The sequence below is a fragment of the Parambassis ranga genome, chromosome 20 (genome assembly GCF_900634625.1).
Source record: "Parambassis ranga chromosome 20, fParRan2.1, whole genome shotgun sequence".
Lineage (NCBI taxonomy): Eukaryota > Metazoa > Chordata > Actinopteri > Ambassidae > Parambassis > Parambassis ranga.
This window is the reverse complement of record NC_041040.1, coordinates 16,488,706-16,508,393: the sequence shown is the minus strand read 5'-3', so window position 1 is coordinate 16,508,393 and position 19,688 is coordinate 16,488,706. Positions and strand designations below refer to the sequence as shown.

Here is a 19,688-nt window from a genome sequence, read left to right as displayed (position 1 = left end):
CGAGCACTTGAACGCAGCACCCGTTCAATCAGTTTTATATTTATTTCTTTCGCGATTAAAAGCACATTTGTTGCCCTAAATTATACAGTCGTATTGATTCAATGTGCTGTGTAATATGTAGCTTCTGTAAATAATTATAATGCATAACTAACAAACGCAGGGGGAATTGGTTCCTACTGCGCTTCCGTAGTGATTAAATTTGTCCCTCCGAGCTGGCCGTAGTTGTTTATGGAGCCTGCGGAATAATGTGCCTGAAAGTGATTCTTTCTTTCATAGTATTCAACAAAATAAGCTGTGACTTTGCTGAGACATTTGTCAACGAGATTTGAGGACACAAAGCCAAGACCTGAGGTGAGCGTCTTGCCTAAAACTATGAATAACAATGTAACGTCACTATGATAGAATTCTTTTTAGTCAGACCTGTGTCTCGTGTTTTACCTTGACATGTTTCGACTACTTCCTGCAGTCTTCCTCAGAAGTCACATGATGTTACGTGACGTGTCTGCCAGCTGATCTTATGCAGGTTGTGGCGCCATTCTCCCACTACTCCAGGTAGTGGGGGAACAGCGCCACCTGTAGTCCGGCTTCCTCAGCGCTGTGTCCCAGGTGTGGGACAGCAGTCTGGTCTCCTCAGGACAGTGTTCCAGGTGTGGGACAGTGTAAAAGTTCCCTCGTCCCGGTTCATTGTCCTATTGGCCCGCTTCCTTATTTCGATGGCTTCCTTAATCCACCGTTTGAATTTGTTGTCCTCGTTTCCGATCACTTTTGCCCCATCCCAGTCCATAATGTGCCTTTCTCTTTTGCAATGATCCGAGATTGCTGATTTCAGGTTTTCTTGTTGTGCTTTTTGTTTTGTTGCCCTTGTGCTCATCCCAGCTGATTCCTTTTCACATTCTGTTTTATGTTCTTTTTTCCGTGTGCTGAATGATCTTCCTGTTTCACCGATGTATGTTTTATTGCAGGACAGGCAGGGTATTTCGTATATGACGTTGCATTTTTTGTCCGGTTCGATCTTGTCTTTTGGGTGCACCAGTAGTTGTCTGAGTTTCCGATGTGGTTTGACGGGTGTATTGATGTTGTGTTTCCTCATTGCTCTTTGTATTTTCTCCGTTATTCCACGGATGTAGGGGAGTGTCACCATTGTTTTATTTTGTTTTTGGTTTGTGTTTCTCTTTTTTTCTTTGTTTTTTCTGTTGTCGATTTGTTGTTTTCCTTTTTTGATTGCCCACATGGGGTACTGGCATTTTTTTAAGGCCTTTATGATGTGTTTTTCCTCCTCCTGTCTGTCTTGTGGGTCTGTGATCATGGTGGCTCTGTCGAATAGTGTTCGTACGGCGGAGAGTTTGTGTGCGGTGGGGTGTTCAGACGTCCATAACAGGTATTGGTCGGTGTGTGTGGGTTTCCTGTGAATTTTGATTTTTATGCTGCCGTCCTGTAGATGTGTGATGTTTATGTCCAAAAAGGTTATCGTACTGTCTTTTTCCTCCTCGTGTGTGAATTTGATTTTTCCTGTGCTGTCTATTTTGTTGAGGTGGTCTGTTAACTCCTGTGTGTGGCCAGTTTTTATTTTTTCCAGGATGTCATCCACGTATCTCCTCCACATTTTGAGACCGCATTGTGCAGGTGCCGTGCAGATGGCCTTCTCTTCTAGGTCCTCCATAAAAAAACCACTCATGATGGCTGAGAGTGGGTCCCCCATTGCAAAGCCCTCCCTCTGTCTGTATAAAATACCCCTGAATTGGAAATATGTGGATGTGGATACGAAATGTAGCAGCCGGGTTATGTCGTTAACTGCTAGATTGGTCCGTTTGTGTAGTGTCTTGTCTGTCCTGAGGCGGTTCTCTACTATCTGCAGTGTTACGTTTACTGGTGTTTTGGTGAAGAGGGATATTACGTCATGTGATATGAATATTTCGTCCGGGTGTACTGTGGTGTCCCTGAGTTCCTGCGCTAACTGGTTTGAGTTTTTACAGTGTTGTTCGGTGAGGCCTAGTAGTGGTTTTATGAGGTCAACTAGTGCTTTTGATAGGTTGTATGTTACTGATCCAATGCTGTCCACTATTGGGCGTAGTGGTGTGTTTTGTTTGTGGATTTTGGGTGTGCCATATATTCGTGGTGTGATACTGGCTGTGGGCATGAGGTGGTTGTATGTGCTCTTATCTATTTTACCTTCCTGTAGTAATGGTTTGAGTAGTGTTTTGAGTGTCCTTTTCTTTTCTTCTGTGGGGTCCTTTCTGAGCGGTTCATATGTTTCAGTGTCTTTTAACATGTTTTCCATCTGTTGCTCGTAGTGCTTAGTGTCCATAATGACTGTTGTCCTACCTTTATCCGCGGGTATGATTGTGATGCTCTTGTCCTGTGCCAATGTTTTAATTGCTTTGGCTTCTTCTTTTGTTATGTTAGCTGGTGGTATTTTTGCGGATTTTAGAATACCTGCTATCTCGTTCCTTAGCTCTGCTTTTTTCCCCTGGTCCGGTATGGATTGACACGCTAATACGGTGGCTAGGATGAACTCTTCGTGTGGTATTTTGTTTGGTGTGACAGCATAGTTAAGTCCGCGAGACAGGACGTCTATTTCTATCTTTGTTAGGCGGCGTTGTGAGATGTTTTTGACCCATTTTTCTTTTTCCGCTTCGTCTGTGTCCTTATTTCTATGTTGTTTTCGTGTTATTAGTCTGTCCAGTTTTTTGATGTGTCTTACCTTTGTCCGTTCAAAAAATATTTCGTGCGTCTGCCTCAGGTGTTCTTTTACGAGTTTCTGTGTGTTTTCTTCCGTGGGGTATTTCAGTCTGAAAGCTTCCGTTTGTGTTTTTATCTCTGTGTTGATGTTGGTTATTTTGCTTGTCGTGCAGCGTATCCTTTCTTTAAGGAGCGCTGTGCGGGTTTTCTCTATTATCCTATTTGCATTTTGGGTTGGGATGGGGTTTTTTACTTCCAAGCTTGGTGGTGTTACTCCCTCGTCTCGGCATCTCAGGTTGAATTTAAGGTGGTTGCGATAGCGTGCCCTTTTTTGTTCCAGCTGCTCCAGGCGTCGGAAATCTTTGACACATTGTTGTCCAAAACTTGTTCGTAATATTTCGATAAGGTTCATTTGGTCTTCACCTATTTATGAACTAACACAAGACACAGGTCTGACTAAAAAGAATTCTATCATAGTTCATAAATAGGTGAAGACCAAATGAACCTTATCGAAATAATGTAACGTCACTGTATTGGCACTCCTGTGCTTTTTAATTCTGTCCCAATTTTGCAGCTTCCTAACAACCAGTAGTTTGAAGAAACGCGAGCGAGACCGAATCTTCTTTTCCAAGATTTACTAAAATCACACAAAAAAAATACAATACAATAGACAAGGTACGCTCGGTCAAAAAACTGTGTTGCTTCTTACGTGTCTAGCTGCAATCTGACTGTAACGTAAAACTATGACAGCATGACGTATTTATAACAAAAATTCTTTAACATATTTTAATTGTTAAATTATGTATTTTAGCAACGGTCTTTATAATTCAAATAAAATTATTTGCTTCACATTTTTTAAACTAAATTATTATTACATATAAATTAACTTAACTGGCTCTTACATTACCCGGCCCCTAATTGTTAGGCTGGAGGACTAATCAATTACAAACTTAACACACTAAGAGCCAAGCAACTTAAACTGTAACTCTGCATAAAGATCCACTCGTCTTCCTTTCTTATTCTTCTAGCATTGCTTCTTTCAACAGGCACAGTTTGTTTACAGGCCTTTCCAGAGTGCTGGTTCGGGTTTTCAACTTCACTCTCCGCACCATTCCACTGGAGTCTGGCAAAGTTTCAACTATCCTCCCCATGACCCACGAGTTGCGGGGAGAAGAACTGTCCACTAACAGTACTACATCTCCTGTCATGAAGTTTCTTCTGGGTTTGAGCCATTTCTGACGCTCCTGAAGTAGTGGAAGATATTCTCGCGTCCATCTAGTCCAGAATAAATCTGCAAGATATTGGACTTGCTTCCATCTTCTTCTTGTGTAGAGGTCGTCCTTGCAGAAGATTCCCGGTGGCATGGTTGGCTGAGACCTCAGAAGCAATAAATGGTTGGGAGTTATGGGCTCAACGTCATTTGCATCATCGTCATTTGCATCATTGTGAGTGGTCTGCCATTGATGATGCTTTCAACTTCACACATTATTGTCTGAAGACAGTCATCATTCATTGTTTGTTCCTTCATTAAGGAATTAAGAATCCTTCGAGCTGTGCGAATTTGCCTTTCCCAAATCCCGCCTTGATGGGACGCAGCTGGGCTGTTGAATATCCATTTTATTCCCTTTGGCTGCAAAGCTCTTTCGATCTTGTTATTGTCCAATTGTTGGATAGCTTCCTTTAACTCTCTTTCAGCTGCCACAAAATTTGTACCATTGTCAGACCTCATGATGGTGACCTGACCTCTCCTACATATAAAGCGGCGAATTGCGTTGATGCAGGAGTCTGTATCAAGGCTGTCGGCAACTTCAATGTGCACAGCTCGGATAGTGAGGCACGTAAACATTACCCCATATCTTTTAATGGTACCCCGGCCCCTTTTAACCTCAAACGGGCCGAAGAAATCTACGCCGGTGCTTGTAAAGGGAGGTTGGTCTGGGAGGAGGCGATCTTCAGGTAGATTTGCCATCTTCTGCTCACCAACCTTTCCTGACATCCTACGGCACACTGTACACCTACTGATGATCTTTCTGATTGCAGAATTGGCTTGTGGAATCCAATATCTGCATCTCAGTTGTGCCAACACATAGTTGCGTCCACAATGGCCTGTTCTTTGATGTATATCTCTTAAGATCAAAGTGGCAACTTTGCTGTGCTTCGAAAGAATTAGTGGATGTTTAGCATTTTCCGACATCGCAGATTTGTCAAGTCTTCCACCAACCTTTAACATGTCGTCATGAAGAATCGGGTCTAGTTTAGACAATGCAGTGCTGTGACTAAGCTGTGTTCCCTTCTGCAGGACCTTAATTTCTTCTCCAAAATGTTCTCTTTGACTGAATTTTATTATTTCTAATTCAGCAGTATCAAGGTCATCCAAGGTAAGCGAGTCTTTTCCTGAGGCAACTCTTAGTTCCTTCATGTATTGTTTTAACTTTACTTTTTGCCTGTCAGGATTCTTTTCAGCTTGCTTGATTGTTTTTAATGCCTCTTTTCTTTCTTCCTTCTGTTTCCGCAGAACACACCTTACTTTTAGAATCCACGCTACTGCTCGTTTAAGCTTATTCCAATCTGAGTAATAGCTTATCAGCTGCTTCATTGTTTTTGCATTTTCTTTAACGTTCACTGTGTTAACAACCACTGTGCTCTTGACCTCTGGGTCATTGTCAAGGCTTTTGTTCCTTCGCACAGGCTGTTCTGGCCAATCATTTTCATTCAACAAAAAATCTGGTCCACTTATCCATGTTCCTCCTTGCACCAAGCTTTTCGCCTTCAGACCTCTGCTTGCTTGATCTGCCGGGTTTTCACTCGTTTCGACATACTTCCATTGCGATGGCTTGGTTGCTTCTCGGATCAAGGAAACTCTGTTTGCAACAAATGTTTTGAAACGAGCAGTTTCATTGTCAATGTATCTAAGCACCGTAGTGCTGTCCGTCCAAAAAACAGATGGTTGCAGTGGAGCTTGAAGCTCTTGTTGCAACATTTTGTCAACTTTTACCGCAACAACCGCTGCAGTCAACTCAAGTCTAGGGATTGTGACTCTTTTGAGTGGAGTCACTCTGGACTTCCCCATGAGGAAGGCACAGTGTTTCTCATCTTGTTCATTCTTTATCAGTAGGTATGACACAATGCCATATGCATACTCTGAGGCATCTGAAAAATGATGTATCTGTGCTGAAACAGTACTTCCAAACTTGGTGGGTTTAAGACACCTACTGACATGAAAGTTGGAGAGGTGAGTAACATCCTTCATCCATCTTTCCCAGTCTTCCGCATGCTTTTCTCCAATGTTCTCATCCCATCCATGCTTCTCTTTACAGAGTTCTTTCAACAAAAGTTTAGCATGCAAGATGACCGGGGCCAGAAAGCCGAGAGGGTCGTAGATGGAATTGATGACTGACAAAATCCCTCTTCTGGTCTTTGGTCTGTCTCGCAGCTTCATACTGTAGGTGAAAGTATCAGTTTCTGTGTCCCACTGCACACCAAGTGCCCTCTCTACTGGCAGAGTGTCGTGTCGTAAGTCCAGGTCTTTCACTTCACTGGCTCTGTGTTCTTCTGGGATGGACAGTAACACCTTTCTGCTGTTGCTCATCCACTTTGTTAAGGTGAACCCTCCACTGCTGCACAAAGCTTGAAGGTCGCTGACTAAGGTTATTGCGTCATCATCAGTAGGCACACTTTTCAGGCAGTCATCTACATAAAAATTTCGCAGTACTGTCTGGACAGCATCTGGGGATGCAAGATCTTTGTGATCCTCTGCAGTTCTTTTCAGTGCGTATGAGGCTACGCTTGGAGAAGAAGTAGCTCCGAAAAGGTGCACTGTCATCCGAAACTCCTCCGCTGGCTCATCCAAATTGCCATTGGGCCACCAAAGAAAACGGAGTAAGTCTGCATCATGCCCTGGCACTTTGACTTGGTAAAACATTGACTCAATGTCTGCCATTACCGCTACAGACTCCTCACGAAATCTCAAAAGCACTCCGATTAATGTGTTGGTCAGGTCAGGTCCCTGTAGCAACTCACTATTCAGGCACTTATTCTGGTATGAGGAAGTGCAGTCAAACACCACCCGCAACTTTAGTTTCTTCGGGTGATAAACACCATGGTGCGGTATGTAAAACACCCTGTTGTCATCTCTGTTCAGTTGGTCTGTCGGAACCTGGACAGCGTATCCCTTATCAATGATGGTTTCCATGAAACTCCTGTAGTCATCGAAGAATTCAGGATTCTTTTTAAACTTCCTGAGCAAACATGCTACACGTTGTTCTGCCACACAACGGTTATTGGGCATTTGAAGGTTCTCCTTCCTGAATGGCAACCCAATGCTATAATGTCCTTTCTCAAAGATTGTCGTCTTCTCCACAGACTGCAAAAATTGCTTGTCTTCCAGAGACATTTCCTCCTTATCATCATAGTTGCGCTCTGGAAAATCAGTATTGTACTGTTGCACCAGTAACTTTTCGATCTCCATCAAAGAGATTCTGTTCACTGAGTAATGAGGCGGCTTATTCTTTGAGTCATTCAGGTCCTTTCTTACAGGTCCGTTCACCACCCAGCCAATAGCTGTTTTCATTGCATAAGGACCTCCGTCTTGTCCATTAATGATGCGCCAAGGCTCCATGGCTCTTGAACAGTTAACTCCAATAAGTAGGCCTACATCAGCCTTTATCTCTGGCAACCTGACTTCCTGAAGATAAGGCCACTTTTGAATATCTGACTGTTTGGGTATGTTTCCAGCATGAACAGGTATGTTGTTATGAGTGAACACCTCGGGTAACTCAATGAACATGGTGTCTTCCAGTCCGCACACTTCTAAGCCAGATATCACAAAACTGTTCACCACCTTTTGTTTTCCTGATTTATCTTGACCCATGGTGCTAAGAAGTATTCTAGTGGGCTTCCCTTTTACATTCAGTTTCCTTTGCAGGTCTTCTGTGCAGAATGTTGCTGTGCTTCCCGGGTCCAGAAGAGCGTAAGTTTCAATGTGCTTATCACTATTCTTTGACTTGATTTTTACTGGTACTATCGACAGCACACATTCAGCTTCTCCAGCCCCCGTGAGACCACAGGACTCTTGCGTGATGGGAACTTCTACACACGACCCTTCTTTACTTTGTGCTCCATCCTTACTTTCTGGTAAAACAGAACAATCCTCACTCACTTTGTGCAGAATGTCAGGGTGTTTTAATGCACATTCTTTGCACTCTAACCGCCGTTTGCAAAACTTGCTAAGGTGGCCAGGAACCAAGCATCCAAAACATAAGCCCTTTGATTTCAGAAATTCCACTCTTTCTTTATGTGGCTGACCTTTGATCTTATTGCATAAAAGAAGCGTGTGAGACTGCTGGCAATACAAACATGGTTTAGCAAAGGCATTCACTATTTTACTTATGTTAGCAGGCTTGACAGGTGTTACTTGAGGTGCTTTACTTTCAGCAGCAACACTGGTTGCAAAACTGCTTCCACGAACCTCTTTCCTTGCCGGCTGCTTTTCCCTTTGAGTCATCTTTCCAACCGTGTTTGTACGGCTGTCTGAGATATTACCAAACAGAGGATCCATAGTTATCTTGGCCTGGCGTTCTATGAAAGCAACCAAATCAGCAAACCTTGCTCTTCTTCCTCTTCTCTCTTTGAGATCAAAAGCTTCAGCACGCCATCTTTCTTTCATTTTGTAAGGCAGTTTGGATATCACTGTCCGCAGGTTTGTAGGGTTATCCATCTCTTCTAAATATTCAATGTCCTCCATAGAGTTACGACATCCAATCAGAAACATTGCATAAGCATTCAATGCTTTTCCATCATCTGACTTCACTTGTGGCCATTTGAGTGCCTTATCAATGTATGCGTTGGCTATCACCAGTTCATCCCCATAATGCTTATGAAGTAACTGCTTTGCCTCTTCATAACCTCTGTTAGGTGACATGTGAGCACAGCTGCGCACCAGTTCTTGAGGCTCACCATCAGTAAACTGTTCCAAGAAGTACAATTTATCTTGATCATTGTCTGTCTTCTGCTCAATCGCATGCTCAAATGCCCTCATGAACGATTTATACTGAAGTGCATCACCCTTGAAAACAGAAATATCCTTAGTTGGCAGTTGAGAAAGCTGCTGTTGCCTTACAAGCAGCTCAGTGATCACATTCTGTTTTTGCATGACTGTCAACATGTCATCACCTCTGTCAGTTTGCGTTCTAAGTCTTTGATGTGAGACGGGTTGTAGCTGCTGTGGTATTCGTGAGTGCTGCACTTGTGCTGGCACATGAACATTCACATTAGCTTGTGTCGGTAGCGCAGTGCTAACTCTTTCCTTCTTCACATTTTCACTTGGTTTCTGCATTGATGCATAACTACTTGCACCATCTTCAGAGCGTTCATATTCTGTAAGCACCTTCAGTTTTGCTTGGCTTTCAGCTAATGCAGTCTCTATCGCTAACTCCTCTTTTTCAGCCTTAAGTCTAGCTGTTTCAAACTCAAACTGCTGCTTAATTCTTGTTGCCTCAAATTCAAGTTCTCGCTTTTTCTTCATCGCTGCTGCGCGTTCCAGCAAAGCAGCATGCTCTGCTTCCTGCCTAGCACGTGTGGACGATACAGATGAAGTGCTTGATGCACGAGTCACATGAGATCTGCATGTGTGAGCCTTTGCAGCACTGCTGACCCCTATCTGCGAAATACTATCACTTGGTAAAACAGCCTCTTGATGTTCATCTATTCCATCATGTTTTCTTGGCTGCTCAGTTTCCTTCTCTATGGATTCTTGCACATCTGCAACCCATCTTTTAGTTGTCCTCTTAAAAGCATTAAACAGTTCCAGTTTTGGTTCAAACCAATCAACATGGTCAAACATTTTTTCATCTTCTGTTAACAAATTGCCAACTTCTTTGTTGAGTCTAATGAACTCATGTAGAGACGGTTCAAATTCAGTTTCCAACATGTCCTTCACATTTTGTACAGTTTGAGTGTCAGTTCTCATTGCCTCTATCTCCTTCATTTGGCCTGCTAGGGCTCGAAAAGTTCGTTTCCTCGATGCTGTGAGCCTTTGCAACCTTTCCTCCAAACCCTTCTCTGTTAACTTGCGTGATCTTCCCCGCCCCTCTGCCTCCTCACCGCATATCGTTTCATCTTCATCAGCCATCGTTCCACTCGCGGAGTAATGCTCACGTTGCATGCACAAAGTTTAAAGCACTTTCTTTAAAAATGCCTTTCCAAACGAACTATGTGCAAACAACCTCTTCAAAATCACACTCTCCACATCGACTGAATCCACTCTTGCTACTCACATGCGTTCTCACAGGGGCAGAGAATCAGCTCGCTGACATGCGGTTAGAGCATTTACTTCGTTTTCCTCCGAACAAAACATTCTTCATGCATGCGTATCACGTCTTTTCTTCACAATACTCACTGCTACGGAGTGCTTCTCTATCACATGCTGCAGTGGATTGCCCGTTTAGTCGCAACTTCTCCTGGCCAGCTCTCCACACAAGCCGCGTTACAAAGCGCTCCAGCGAGGCTCCATAGGACATAAGCTAGTTTTTTGACTAATGTATTGGCACTCCTGTGCTTTTTAATTCTGTCCCAATTTTGCAGCTTCCTAACAACCAGTAGTTTGAAGAAACGCGAGCGAGACCGAATCTTCTTTTCCAAGATTTACTAAAATCACACAAAAAAAATACAATACAATAGACAAGGTACGCTCGGTCAAAAAACTGTGTTGCTTCTTACGTGTCTAGCTGCAATCTGACTGTAACGTAAAACTATGACAGCATGACGTATTTATAACAAAAATTCTTTAACATATTTTAATTGTTAAATTATGTATTTTAGCAACGGTCTTTATAATTCAAATAAAATTATTTGCTTCACATTTTTTAAACTAAATTATTATTACATATAAATTAACTTAACTGGCTCTTACAGTCACTTTGTTATTTACAAGCTGCAAAACACGTGGAAAGTTGTCGCAGCTCTCTGAAGAAAGCAGGAGGCTGTCAGTTCAGTAATATTAAATAAAAAAAGAAGACCTACTTTAACTTGTAGGTTAAGTGTTCTGTGCTAACTGCACACGTATGTCGCAGCCTCATAGGTCTTAGTAAAGCCTGTTTAACTGTTGTCCTTCGCAGGGGGAGAGGCTCTTATTAGATTCCTGAATGGGTTTACTGAGAGCACACCCAACCCGCCTGCCAGGGGGACAAGAATATCCTCCTCATGGGTCCTCCTGGAGCAGGGAAAACCACCGTAGGAAAGATTGTGGCCCACAAACTGGGGCTGCCTGTCATAGATGTGGATGATGACGTTCTGGAACCGACATGGAAGATGCCTGTGTCTGCCAAACTGGCAGCAGTTGGTGGACAGCGTTTCTTGGAGGAGGAAGGTGACGCTTTGTGTAACTTCTCTGCCACAGTGATTCTATATATGATGATTATATATCATCATCGTCACTTAAACCTTGATGTTTAGTTAATCAATAAAGAATCAAAGATAGATTTATCATTGAAAGTGTGTCTTTGTTAGTCTGAGCCATACATGTGTAATGTCAATGGAAGAATGGTAGAGACATTTATTGGAGTAAATCTGACCCCTTTAATGTATTAATTGCTGGGTATGTAGATGGTTTTGAACCTCTCGAAGAGGTTGATGTCCCTCTCCAGCTGCGTCATGGCCTCCTCCAGTCGGAGCTTATGGGTTTTCCTCGACAGGGTTTCAATGATGAGAGGCAGGCATTGGTACTCATGGTGCACCTTATCCCAGTTTTTCTTCAGGGTCTAGAAGGACAGAGAGATAAATATCAGGATTCAGAGATTTTATAGAGTAAACAGGAGTCAATAAAAGGTACTGGCAATAGTTGATGGATGCTGAAAAGGTTCATTCCTCTCCCTAAAGTAATGGAATCATTCTGTTCATTTCCTGTGCTTCTTCACTGGTTCCAGGTGCCTGAATGATCCCCTGCTGTTTCAGAAAAAAAGGACTGCCGCTGTGTAGCCATGTTTTTAGGTACCTCCAGGACAGCTTGACGCTCCTCCTCTGACAGGTTCTTCATGGATGCCTGCTCCCTCTGCTCCTTCAGAAAGTCCTCGTGCCTCTCCTGAGCAATTCGCTCTTCTTCATTGCGCTGCAGCAGGTACTCAGGCACCTGACCATAGTCCTGCAAACAGAAGGAGGAAACTTTAGACATGTTTTGAAATAAAACTGTTGTAACTAAACCATGTATTGAGTAATTCAAGAAAACACCTTTTTACGGCTGTATTTTGGGACAAGTCCTGAGTTTTCAAGGAGCTGCTTGGATCCTTTGTTGCTGTCTACAATTGTAGGATGCGGTTTCTTCGGCACCATTACAGTTGTGTTTAAACAGGCCTTCTTGGTGGGGATTCCCATGAGTGGGACCTCAGTCCTCAAAGGAACTGGTGGCTTTCTCACAGTGCGGACGTGCTTTGAGGGAGGTGTGTCTGAAAGAACGCAAAAAAGGAAGAAACTGATAATCAACACTCAAAAGAAAATCAAACAGCCTAACTGGGGAACTCACTTTACACACTCTCGCCTCTGTTGAGCGCTTCTTGAGGTAGTTATCAGGAGGCGACACCATTATTTTTGCCGGTCCCATAGTTCTCCTCGCATCCTTATTTGACTTGCTCTCAAGAAGCACAGCTGGCCTGTGCTTTGACATATACCTTTACCAAACAGACCGAAATAATCAATTACTACAGTCACTAAAATCATTTCAGAGGTTCAAGAAAAGAATACAACTGATCATTTCTTCATTTTCATAACAAACAAAGTTAAGCCAAAAAACACAACTCCTGTCACTTAACCCTCATGGACTGTTCGCAAACACTACCCTAATGTGTTGTTCGGGACAAAAACGTCCCCTAACTTTAACAGTTTTAAAAATATATCAGATAAATAATTTTTTGAAATTTTTTTGCATTGACCTTTTAATTAACTTCAGTTCTAATCAACAGTAGTGAAAAAATCATTTTCCCCCAGGATTTTAACCCTTTAATTTTATAAGGGGTGGTGCTGAAAATTGGAAAAAAAAAACACACAAAATGGCTAATTTTTAATAGTAAAGGTGAATGTGGACTGGATTTTTTTTAACCTTTATTACAGTCTTGGTCATGTCAAACATCAGTAAAAAAATTGACTTTATTGCATTATTGGTTTTTGCACAGCACTGGATTTTCTTTTTTTCTCCCATTTTGTCCCATAGACTTACATTATAACCACTTTTTTTGACTGCACAGCCATGGCACTACATAATCATGCATTCTTGATTGTTGGTGGTTTACCCTGTTGGTAGGAGGTAAAATTTGTGATTTTTACAGTTAACAACTTAATGACCATATTAACTGTAAAAATCACACTTTACCTCCTACCAACAGGGTAAACCACCAACAATCAAGAATGCATGATTATGTAGTGCCATGGCTGTGCAGTCAAAAAAAAGTGGTTATAATGTAAGTCTATGGGACAAAATGGGAGAAAAAAAGAAAATCCAGTGCTGTGCAAAAACCAATAATGCAATAAAGTCAATTTTTTTACTGATGTTTGACATGACCAAGACTGTAATAAAGGTTAAAAAAAAATCCAGTCCACATTCACCTTTTCTATTAAAAATTAGCCTTTTTGTGCCTTTTTTTTCCAATTTTCAGCACCACCCCTTATAAAATTGGTGATTAAAGGGTTAAAATCCTGGGGGAAAATGATTTTTTCACTACTGTTGATTAGAACTGAAGTTAATTAAAAGGTCAATGCAAAAAAAATTCAAAAAATATTTATCTAATATATTTTTAAAACTGTTAAAGTTAGGGGACGTTTTTGTCCCGAACAACACATTAGGGGGTAGAATTTGCCCACAGTGTACTGTTGACCAATGAAAAATGTTAAAATCATATTAACAAAAATTATGTAAAATTAAGCTTGTTGAGCAAAAATTATTCAATTTGTTCACATATTGACAAAGTTATGGCCAAAATAAACAGAAAAATTTCTCTCAGAGGACAAAAATGTCCCGAACAGTGCATGAGGGTTAAATAAGTCAATTGTGAGCTCCTTGTTGAGTAAATCCAACATAGATCAAATACTTTTGTGTGTGTGTGTGTGTGTGTGTGTGTGTGAGGGTAAACAGCAAACAACAAAGTAGTTAGCTAAATTAGCATGGTGGCTAGCTAAGTGAGTTAGCTAAGATAATGTAACTCACAGCGGGGGTTTTTCAATCTTCCGCTCTTTCTCTGGAATGCAATTGTAGATGCTTTCTGGCGGCTTCACACCTTCAGGCATGTTGAATAATTTCAACCCAAAAGGTACGAATCAACTGAGTGGTTTCTGTGGCCGAATAATAACCTGAAGAAAAGCTTGCTCGAATTTGTTTGCCAACACAAGCGCAGGACAGTTGCTAGGCAACCTGCGGAGGAGGTGTTGCATTCTGGTATAGTAGGTATTTTTGTAACGCATGTCTTCCCATGATATCTGATCTGTCACGTATAACCTTTATGCTCCTTGCTTTATATTCTGTCCGCACAGTGGTCTGCATACCATGGGTTTGTTTTAGCTACAGACGCACACACACCTACAGAGGAGGACCTGGCCTACGTTCTATACTATTATCAGCACCGGCTGATTTTAATATTAGATTTCAACTTAGCAGTCGCTGTAAACACAATCACATAATGTTTAGTCTTTGCTTTATTGTCTTGAACTCATGGATTTCCAAAATAACGCCCGTTAAAATCGTACCTTCGACTTTATAACAATGATTTACGAGATTAACCGAGCACTTGAACGCAGCACCCGTTCAATCAGTTTTATATTTATTTCTTTCGCGATTAAAAGCACATTTGTTGCCCTAAATTATACAGTCGTATTGATTCAATGTGCTGTGTAATATGTAGCTTCTGTAAATAATTATAATGCATAACTAACAAACGCAGGGGGAATTGGTTCCTACTGCGCTTCCGTAGTGATTAAATTTGTCCCTCCGAGCTGGCCGTAGTTGTTTATGGAGCCTGCGGAATAATGTGCCTGAAAGTGATTCTTTCTTTCATAGTATTCAACAAAATAAGCTGTGACTTTGCTGAGACATTTGTCAACAAGATTTGAGGACACAAAGCCAAGACCTGAGGTGAGCGTCTTGCCTAAAACTATGAATAACAATGTACGTCACTATGATAGAATTCTTTTTAGTCAGACCTGTGTCTCGTGTTTTACCTTGACATGTTCGGACTACTTCCTGCAGTCTTCCTCAGAAGTCACATGATGTTACGTGACGTGTCTGCCAGCTGATCTTATGCAGGTTGTGGCGCCATTCTCCCACTACTCCAGGTAGTGGGGGAACAGCGCCACCTGTAGTCCGGCTTCCTCAGCGCTGTGTCCCAGGTGTGGGACAGCAGTCTGGTCTCCTCAGGACAGTGTTCCAGGTGTGGGACAGTGTAAAAGTTCCCTCGTCCCAGTTCATTGTCCTATTGGCCCGCTTCCTTATTTCGATGGCTTCCTTAATCCACCGTTTGAATTTGTTGTCCTCGTTTCCGATCACTTTTGCCCCATCCCAGTCCATAATGTGCCTTTCTCTTTTGCAATGATCCGAGATTGCTGATTTCAGGTTTTCTTGTTGTGCTTTCTGTTTTGTTGCCCTTGTGCTCATCCCAGCTGATTCCTTTCACATTCTGTTTTATGTTCTTTTTTCCGTGTGCTGAATGATCTTCCTGTTTCACCGATGTATGTTTATTGCAGGACAGGCAGGGTATTTCGTATATGACGTTGCATTTTTTGTCCGGTTCGATCTTGTCTTTTGGGTGCACCAGTAGTTGTCTGAGTTTCCGATGTGTTTTGACGGGTGTATTGATGTTGTGTTTTACTCATTGCTCTTTGTATTTTTCCGTTATTCCACGGATGTAGGGGAGTGTCACCATTGTTTTATTTTGTTTTTGGTTTGTGTTTCTCTTTTTTTCTTTGTTTTTTCTGTTGTCGATTTGTGTTTTCCTTTTTTGATTGCCCACATGGGGTACTGGCATTTTTTTAAGGCTTTATGATGTGTTTTTCCTCCTCCTGTCTGTCTTGTGGGTCTGTGATCATGGTGGCTCTGTCGAATAGTGTTCGTACGGCGGAGAGTATGTGTGCGGTGGGGTGTTCAGACGTCCATAACAGGTATTGGTCGGTGTGTTGTGGGTTTCCTGTGAATTTTGATTTTTATGCTGCCGTCCTGTAGATGTGTGATGTTTATGTCCAAAAAGGTTATCGTACTGTCTTTTTCCTCCTCGTGTGTGAATTTGATTTTTCCTGTGCTGTCTATTTTGTTGAGGTGGTCTGTTAACTCCTGTGTGTGGCCAGTTTTTATTTTTTCCAGGATGTCATCCAGGTATCTCCTCCACATTTTGAGACCGCATTGTGCAGGTGCCGTGCAGATGGCCTTCTCTTCTAGGTCCTCCATAAAAAAACCACTCATGATGGCTGAGAGTGGGTCCCCCATTGCAAAGCCTCCCTCTGTCTGTATAAATACCCTGAATTGGAAATATGTGGATGTGGATACGAAATGTAGCAGCCGGGTTATGTCGTTACTGCTAGATTGGTCCGTTTGGTAGTGTCTTGTCTGTCCTGAGGCGGTTTCTCTACTATCTGCAGTGTTACGTTTACTGGTGTTTTGGTGAAGAGGGATATTACGTCATGTGATATGAATATTTCGTCCGGGTGTACTGTGGTGTCCCTGAGTTCCTGCGCTAACTGGTTTTGAGTTTTTACAGTGTTGTTCGTGAGGCCTAGTAGTGGTTTTATGAGGTCAACTAGTGCTTTTTGATAGGTTGTATGTTACTGATCCAATGCTGTCCACTATGGGCGTAGTGGTGTGTTTTGTTTGTGGATTTTGGGTGTGCCATATATTCGTGGTGTGATACTGGCTGTGGGCATGAGGTGGTTGTATGTGCTCTTATCTATTTTACCTTCCTGTAGTAAGGTTTGAGTAGTGTTTTGAGTGTCCTTTTCTTTTCTTCTGTGGGGTCCTTTATGAGCGGTTCATATGTTCAGTGTCTTTTAAACATGTTTCCAATCTGTTGCTCGTAGTGCTTAGTGTCCATAATGACTGTTGTCCTACCTTATCCGCGGGTATGATTGTGATGCTCTGTCCTGTGCCAATGTTTTAATTGCTTTGGCTTCTTCTTTTGTTATGTTAGCTGGTGTATTTTGCGGATTTTAGAATACCTGCTATCTCGTTCCTTAGCTCTGCTTTTTTCCCCTGGTCCGGTATGGATTGACACGCTAATACGGTGGCTAGGATGAATTCTTCGTGTGGTATTTTGTTTGGTGTGGACAGCATAGTTAGTCCGCGAGACAGGACGTCTATTTCCTATCTTTGTTAGGCGGCGTTGTGAGATGTTTTTGACCCATTTTTCTTTTTCCGCTTCGTCTGTGTCCTTATTTCTATGTTGTTTCGTGTTATTAGTCTGTCCAGTTTTTGATGTGTCTTACCTTTGTCCGTTCAAAAATATTTCGTGCGTCTGCCTCAGGTGTTCTTTTACGAGTTTCTGTGTGTTTTCTTCCGTGGGGGTATTTCAGTCTGAAAGCTCCGTTTGTGTTTTTATCTCTGTGTTGATGTTGGTTATTTTGCTTGTCGTGCAGCGTATCCTTTCTTTAAGGAGCGCTGTGCGGGCTTTTCTCTATTATCCTATTTGCATTTTGGGTTGGGATGGGGTTTTTACTTCCAAGCTTGGTGGTGTTACTCCCTCGTCTCGGCATCTCAGGTTGAATTTAAGGTGGTTGCGATAGCGTGCCCTTTTTTGTTCCAGCTGCTCCAGGCGTCCGGAAATCTTTGACACATTGTTGTCCAAAACTTGTTCGTAATTTTCGATAAGGTTCATTTGGTCTTCACCTATTTATGAACTAACACAAGACACAGGTCTGACTAAAAGAATTCTATCATAGTTCATAAATAGGTGAAGGACCAAATGAACCTTATCGAAATAATGTAACGTCACTTTTGTTATACAAGCTGCAAACACGTGGAAAGTTGTCGCAGCTCTCTGAAGAAAGCAGGAGGCTGTCAGTTCAGTAATATTAAATAAAAAAGAAGACCTACTTTAACTTGTAGGTTAAGTGTTCTGTGCTAACTGCACACGTATGTCGCAGCCTCATAGGTCTTAGTAAAGCCTGTTTAACTGTTGTCCTTCGCAGGGGGAGAGGCTCTTATTAGATTCCTGAATGGGTTTACTGAGAGCACACCCAACCCGCCTGCCAGGGGGACAAGAATATCCTCCTCATGGGTCCTCCTGGAGCAGGGAAAACCACCGTAGGAAAGATTGTGGCCCACAAACTGGGGCTGCCTGTCATAGATGTGGATGATGACGTTCTGGAACCGACATGGAAGATGCCTGTGTCTGCCAAACTGGCAGCAGTTGGTGGACAGCGTTTCTTGGAGGAGGAAGGTGACGCTTTGTGTAACTTCTCTGCCACAGTGATTCTATATATGATGATTATATATCATCATCGTCACTTAAACCTTGATGTTTAGTTAATCAATAAAGAATCAAAGATAGATTTATCATTGAAAGTGTGTCTTTGTTAGTCTGAGCCATACATGTGTAATGTCAATGGAAGAATGGTAGAGACATTTATTGGAGTAAATCTGACCCCTTTAATGTATTAATTGCTGGGTATGTAGATGGTTTTGAACCTCTCGAAGAGGTTGATGTCCCTCTCCAGCTGCGTCATGGCCTCCTCCAGTCGGAGCTTATGGGTTTTCCTCGACAGGGTTTCAATGATGAGAGGCAGGCATTGGTACTCATGGTGCACCTTATCCCAGTTTTTCTTCAGGGTCTAGAAGGACAGAGAGATAAATATCAGGATTCAGAGATTTTATAGAGTAAACAGGAGTCAATAAAAGGTACTGGCAATAGTTGATGGATGCTGAAAAGGTTCATTCCTCTCCCTAAAGTAATGGAATCATTCTGTTCATTTCCTGTGCTTCTTCACTGGTTCCAGGTGCCTGAATGATCCCCTGCTGTTTCAGAAAAAAAGGACTGCCGCTGTGTAGCCATGTTTTTAGGTACCTCCAGGACAGCTTGACGCTCCTCCTCTGACAGGTTCTTCATGGATGCCTGCTCCCTCTGCTCCTTCAGAAAGTCCTCGTGCCTCTCCTGAGCAATTCGCTCTTCTTCATTGCGCTGCAGCAGGTACTCAGGCACCTGACCATAGTCCTGCAAACAGAAGGAGGAAACTTTAGACATGTTTTGAAATAAAACTGTTGTAACTAAACCATGTATTGAGTAATTCAAGAAAACACCTTTTTACGGCTGTATTTTGGGACAAGTCCTGAGTTTTCAAGGAGCTGCTTGGATCCTTTGTTGCTGTCTACAATTGTAGGATGCGGTTTCTTCGGCACCATTACAGTTGTGTTTAAACAGGCCTTCTTGGTGGGGATTCCCATGAGTGGGACCTCAGTCCTCAAAGGAACTGGTGGCTTTCTCACAGTGCGGACGTGCTTTGAGGGAGGTGTGTCTGAAAGAACGCAAAAAAGGAAGAAACTGATAATCAACACTCAAAAGAAAATCAAACAGCCTAACTGGGGAACTCACTTTTACACTCTCGCCTCTGTTGAGCGCTTCTTGAGGTAGTTATCAGGAGGCGACACCATTATTTTTGCCGGTCCCATAGTTCTCCTCGCATCCTTATTTGACTTGCTCTCAAGAAGCACAGCTGGCCTGTGCTTTGACTATACCTTTACCAAACAGACCGAAATAATCAATTACTACAGTCACTAAAATCATTTCAGAGGTTCAAGAAAAGAATACAACTGATCATTTCTTCATTTTCATAACAAAGTTAAGCCAAAAAACACAACTCCTGTCACTTAAATAAGTCAATTGTGAGCTCCTTGTTGAGTAAATCCAACATAGATCAAATACTTTTGTGTGTGTGTGTGTGTGTGTGTGTGTGTGTGTGTGTGTGTGGGTGTGTGTGTGTGTGTGGTGTGAGGGTAAACAGCAAACAACAAAGTAGTTAGCTAAATATGGTGGCTAGCTGGTGGTTAGCTAGCT

The 19,688-nt window shown here is 42.3% G+C and overlaps 2 protein-coding genes and 1 long non-coding RNA gene across 3 annotated transcripts in view; 1 reads left to right on the top strand and 2 right to left on the bottom strand.

Annotated features, from left to right (window-relative positions):
- The first annotated feature begins 10,911 nt into the window (after window positions 1–10,911).
- On the top strand, window positions 10,912–11,873 carry LOC114453545 (uncharacterized). The gene is made up of 2 exons (XR_003672455.1): window positions 10,912–11,044; window positions 11,601–11,873. It is a non-coding gene; the product is annotated as an uncharacterized LOC114453545 (long non-coding RNA).
- Window positions 11,258–14,056, bottom strand: LOC114453543 (enkurin-like). The gene is made up of 5 exons (XM_028433497.1): window positions 13,868–14,056; window positions 12,160–12,338; window positions 11,902–12,092; window positions 11,669–11,815; window positions 11,258–11,435 (listed from the first exon to the last, which is right to left on the bottom strand). The coding sequence occupies exons 1-5, from the start codon at window positions 13,945–13,947 to the stop codon at window positions 11,262–11,264; spliced, it is 771 nt and encodes a 256-aa protein (XP_028289298.1). The 5' UTR covers window positions 13,948–14,056; the 3' UTR covers window positions 11,258–11,261.
- Window positions 14,057–18,290: 4,234 nt separating this feature from the next.
- LOC114453594 (enkurin-like) overlaps window positions 18,291–19,688 on the bottom strand; it is a gene marked incomplete at its 5' end in the record, with an annotated part of 69,407 nt that continues 68,009 nt past the window's right edge. Inside the window, 3 exons of the mRNA XM_028433546.1 lie at window positions 18,291–18,468; window positions 18,702–18,848; window positions 18,935–19,149. Coding sequence (XP_028289347.1) covers window positions 18,295–18,468; window positions 18,702–18,848; window positions 18,935–19,149 — 536 coding nt within the window. The remainder of the gene's footprint in view (window positions 18,469–18,701; window positions 18,849–18,934; window positions 19,150–19,688) is intronic.

Bases quoted from the DNA above. Each gene is read 5' to 3' on its own strand.
- LOC114453543 (XM_028433497.1), bottom strand. From the start codon at position 13,947: ATGCCTGAAGGTGTGAAGCCGCCAGAAAGCATCTACAATTGCATTCCA. The intron at 12,093-12,159 runs TGAGTGTTGATT...CAAAGCACGTCC, and splicing joins TAGGCTGTTTGATTTTCTTT to GCACTGTGAGAAAGCCACCA. The intron at 11,436-11,668 runs GTACCTAAAAAC...CTGTCCTTCTAG, and splicing joins AGCGTCAAGCTGTCCTGGAG to ACCCTGAAGAAAAACTGGGA.